This window comes from Asparagus officinalis, chromosome 10 (genome assembly GCF_001876935.1).
Source record: "Asparagus officinalis chromosome 10, Aspof.V1, whole genome shotgun sequence".
Taxonomy (NCBI): domain Eukaryota; kingdom Viridiplantae; phylum Streptophyta; class Magnoliopsida; order Asparagales; family Asparagaceae; genus Asparagus; species Asparagus officinalis.
Window position 1 is genome coordinate 4,053,267 of NC_033803.1, and position 4,909 is coordinate 4,058,175.

The 4,909-nt window shown below is 38.3% G+C and overlaps 1 protein-coding gene across 1 annotated transcript; it reads left to right on the plus strand.

Moving 5' to 3' along the window:
• LOC109826261 (GDSL esterase/lipase At5g55050-like) lies at positions 2,165–4,859 on the plus strand. The gene is made up of 5 exons (XM_020393267.1): positions 2,165–2,555; positions 3,334–3,449; positions 3,703–3,936; positions 4,023–4,272; positions 4,554–4,859. The coding sequence occupies exons 1-5, from the start codon at positions 2,309–2,311 to the stop codon at positions 4,772–4,774; spliced, it is 1,068 nt and encodes a 355-aa protein (XP_020248856.1). The 5' UTR covers positions 2,165–2,308; the 3' UTR covers positions 4,775–4,859.

A 4,909-nucleotide genomic window follows, 5' to 3' on the forward strand; every position in this document is an offset into this window, starting at 1 on the left:
GACAATGCTGTCATCTTCAAAGAATAAGTGATTAATACTTGAACCTCCTCTACTAGCTTTCACTCTTTGAATTAAACCCTTTCGCTCTGCATCAAATAATAAACAAGACAACCCCACAATGAGAAAAGGATAGGGTGAAATTGGATCTCCTTGTCTCAGGCTACGACGCTACGTGATGGACGAATTTCGCCGTGTTGCACCCCATTTATGACAATGGAATGGGAAATTAACGGCACACGTTTCATGACTAAAATAATCCAACTCTCTACAAAATCCAAATTTCTCATCATAGCTTCTAGAAAATCCCATGCAACACTATCCTAGATTTTGCTAACGTCCAATTTTATTGCCATCGAGCCTGTTTGCCCATTTCTCTTCATGCAAAGTTCATGAACCGTCATGATACTATCCGTGATCAAATTACCGAGAACAAAAGCACTCTGATCAAAGGAAATGACATTAGGAAAAAGATGCATTTTAGCCAATTTGATAGCACTTTTGAAATAATTTTGTATAGCACATTGCACAAACTTATCCAGCAGAACTGTGACATTTTTCAACCCGAACCGACCACATCATTTAATACTATAATTTTTAATCCGTATCCATACCCGACCTGTTCACTAAAATCCCTCAAATTGAGATACTTAAATCCTAACTCCAAATCTCCAAGTCTCCAAGCCCGCAGCTATCTGTCGCACTTCCTCAAATCTGTAGTTCTGCCCAGCCGCACTTCCTCAAATCCGCAGTTCCACACTCGACAGTCGGTAGCACTCCGCACTCCCTCACTCTCTCTCTTTGCACTCCGCAGCGCACCCGCACCGGCGTAGGGCCGCAGTGCAGGCGCAGGGCAATCGGCACTCCACAATCCGTGCTTCGGAGTGCGTTCCACTCTCCGCACTCCCAATAAATTTCTCTGTTGTCAATGTTTGTCACAAATGAGTATTTACTATTTATTGCATTCTAAATTGTTTACTCCCTTTGTCATTTAACATTGTATCTGATGCTTTTGGGTGTTCCACAAGGGATCAAGATATTAGAGTGCAAAATCTTAAAGTGGAGAGTTTACTTCAGAGGTTATAAAATGCAACCTAAATTGTTTGATTGAGAGCTTCATGTCATGGGATTGGGAAGAGAGTTATGTTGAGCTGCTTGTGTTTGAAATTTGATTACTGGATAAGTTTTTGCTACAACATCAAACTGTGAAGTCCATGGCCATGAATTTTCCTTCAAGTCAAAATGTTCAAGGTTGTTTCATTGCAAGTGATGCTAATCACAGACAACAAAGTCCTCTAATAGGGGAAAACAAAAAAAAATGGGTGTGTTTGTGGTGATCATCTGATCTGCTGCAGTTCTTTGTTTCTCCTTGTATCGAGTATGAGTAATTTGAATCTATGTTAGATGATACGCCATGGTCAGGACCTTCGAAGAAATCGATCCGAATATTTTGGTGAAGCAACAGTGTCGAATTGTAGATGGTAGACTGGATGTTGTACGTAAATGATAAATGGTTAAATCTGAAGATCTTGTATCGAGCATTGACTGAATATAGCATGTCGATATGGTAAAGATCTACTTAGAGTCTGTCAAGGGCGACTGCAATTGTGTTTTGCACATTAAATTACGGCTATAGCTTCAGTTGCATTCTGGAGAGCACTGAACAAGATTTAAAGTCTTGTATTCATAAACGTATAAAGTAATGCTGATGAAGTTTGATGTTTGTCACAAACCTATTCTTGAATTTAGAATGAACCAAACAAACCGAACCGAACCACACTGAACCGACTTGCAACAGTTCGGTTCGGTTTTGAATAATTGGTGGTTTGGTTCGATTGTTCAAATTTGATAAAAACCAAACCGACCGATCGTTTGCACAGCCCTAGTCAATAGTATAAGCACACCTAACTATTTGTAGATATTCTCTATAATCAAGATAGTAGCGAATCCAGACCCATTTGCGGGTGAATTATTAAATGGGTCATCTACAGATAGGCTTATACTGTTATACATAATTGAGCAATTTTAAATTCGTTTCACACCTACCAATCACACACCCTGTTGTCACTTGTAGTCAAAGATTATGCTAAGGGCCATAACTAATCCTTGATATACTAAAATAATTCCTCAATATGTTTTCTTCCACACTACAGTTAAGCACCACCTAATCCTCATATTATTTATATCAACGTGTGAAATCCAAGGTGTAGATTATTTATAGAGTTCACAACTCTATAAAACCTTGCATCGATTAAAGGATGATCATACTCAGGCAATCACATTAAGGGAAGCTTCAAGCACCTAAAACAAAATGGAGCTCTCTTCTTTGTTCTTGATCTTCTCCTTTCTCGCATTAGCACTGAGTTCAGTAGGGGAATCTTTCAAAAACGCCCCTGCAATTTTCGTGCTTGGAGATTCCTTGGCCGACGTCGGGAATAATAATAACTTGAATGTTTCGTTGACGTCAACGGCAAACTTTCCTCCTTATGGCATTGATTTCCCCTTCAAGACTCCAACGGGGAGGTTCAGCAATGGATATAATACTATTGATTGGCTAGGTACGTATGCGATATATATTTTGTAAAATAATTTATGAGTTTTGTATGTATATATGCCCTCTCCCGAACTTTAGCATTTTTTTCATTTGCCCCCAAAGATTTCTCATTGCATTTATATTTTGAAAATGTGGGCTGGCGTCGCCATGGGGATTACTCGCAAAAACTGAAACTTATTAGGGGTTTAATTAGCAATTTCAATAGTTATTGAGGATTTAGTGCAATTTTAGAAGTTTTCATGGGGTTAATGCAAAACGCTGAAAGTTCTTGAGGGTTTAGTATAGTCTACTCTAAAATGCTAATTTTTTGACGATGGCATCCTCCTTGAGCAATATAGCTTGGTGAAAGAAGTTTGGAATGTATCCAGTGTTTACCAATATAAGCATAGTCTTCCTTCTTCTTTCTTTCTTTTCCTTCTTTTTTATTTTTTTTATTTTTTTTTTATTTTTTTTTTATTTTATTTATTTATTTTTTTTTTGGGGGGGGGGGGGGGAGGGGGTTAGCTACTTTGATTTGATCTTGATTCTAGTAGTAAATGTTTACATTGCGATTCGTGTGTAGGAGCCACTTTAACGTCTTAATTGTGCTGGTAGCCAAAGTTTGTTCCCCTTCCGATGGTCAGAGTTGGGGTTCGTAAATAATGCTACACTTTGGCATTCAATAGAACTTATTGTTCGTATGAACAAATTATTAATGATAATTAATAATAATAATAAAGAGGCCTTGATTTGTCTTGTACTCTGGTAATTAATGATTTTGTTTAATTTGTCACGTATATTAGCCAAGCATGTAGGGTACAAGCGAAGCCCACCATCGTTCCTCTCCGTCACAAAGGGAGCAAGTATGTTACACGGAGTAAATTTTGCCTCTGGAGGTTCAGGAATTCTTGATACCACTGTGAGTAACTCTAGCACAATTTGAGCATATATTCTTCATATAAACTAATATTTGTGATAAAAAAATTAAACGTTCTTAATTAATCACGGTTATACGATTATATTTATACATGGCCATTCACATTTCACTGTGGATACTCTAATCACGGTCTTAATTAATATTTGTGATAAAAAATTAAACGCTAAATTGTATTGCATAAAGCCCATTTTCGATATAATCATCTGATCTGCTTCTGGTTCTACGACCGCGACAGGGCACGGCTATAACCTTCACGACTCAGATTGAAAATTTCAGGGGCGCCATCGGCGATCTATCGGAAAAAATGGGGGAAAAGAGAGCAAATTACCTCATCTCAAAATCCCTCTTCCTCATTAGCGCCGGGAGCAACGATATGTTTGCTTACTACTTAGCATCAGGGGCTCAAAATACTACACAAAATGAACAGTTCGTTACCTCTCTTGTTGAAAAATTAAGTGAACGCCTCAAGGTTTGCAGCCTTTTTAGGCCTTAGTTAGACACACTTCATCATTTCTACGTACGTTTTCAATTTACATACTGTATTTTCTTTTGTAGGTACTGTACGAACACGGAGCACGAAAGTTCGGGATACTGGGACTTTCGCATCTTGGGTGTATTCCATCGTTGAAGAGCCGAAACCCTACGGGGAGATGCTTTGAGGATTTGAACGGTCTGGCTAGGATTTTCAACACAGCAGCCAGAGCTCGGATGCGTCGACTCGAGTCTATGCTAAAAGGGATGAAGTACTCGTATGGAAATGCCTATGACTTGATGTCTACTGCTCTAGATAAACCACACTTATTTGGTAAGATTTATATCCAAAGCATTTTAATGTGATTCTGACTCCACCCCTCAGAAAAGCAGAGGAGAGACCACTCCATCTATCGCGACTTTCTATTAATAGTTACGCTTCATTTAGCTTGAAATATTCTAAAACCGAACCGAATGGAATATATTCTTAAATCGAAATAAATCGTCAAAATTCAGTATCGATTCACCCGATTAATGCCAACCCCTACATAAACGTAAATCTCTTGTTTGTTTGTTTGTTTGTTTTTCTAATTACTTCCACTTTTGTTGTGTTAGGGTACAAGGACGTTAACAGTGCCTGTTGTGGATCCGGCAAATTCAATGGTGCAATCTCTTGCTCACTAAAATCTAATCTGTGCTCAAACCGCAGCCAATATCTTTTTTGGGATCAATTTCATCCCACTCAAGCCACTTCTAAGTATACAGCAAAGTTTTTTTTTGGAGGCTCACGGAAATACGCCAGTCCAATTAATTTTAAGTCGTTGGCAAGGTATTAAAACCTTGGAAAAAGTGGCATTTGTTTGTCTCAATGAACCTCTCTTTGAGGGATTGTTTGGTTTATTGAAGAAAGTATTTGTTGTAGTCGTATTTGTTTGTTTTGCTCTTTTTTCCCCCCCCCCCCTTTTTTTTTC

What these genes read in the sequence shown, in the direction of transcription:
- LOC109826261 (XM_020393267.1), top strand. Translation starts at nt 2,309, where the DNA reads ATGGAGCTCTCTTCTTTGTTCTTGATCTTCTCCTTTCTCGCATTAGCA. An exon ending in TAATACTATTGATTGGCTAG is followed by an intron (nt 2,556 to 3,333) that starts GTACGTATGCGA and finishes CACGTATATTAG; the next exon opens with CCAAGCATGTAGGGTACAAG. An exon ending in AATTAAGTGAACGCCTCAAG is followed by an intron (nt 3,937 to 4,022) that starts GTTTGCAGCCTT and finishes TTTCTTTTGTAG; the next exon opens with GTACTGTACGAACACGGAGC.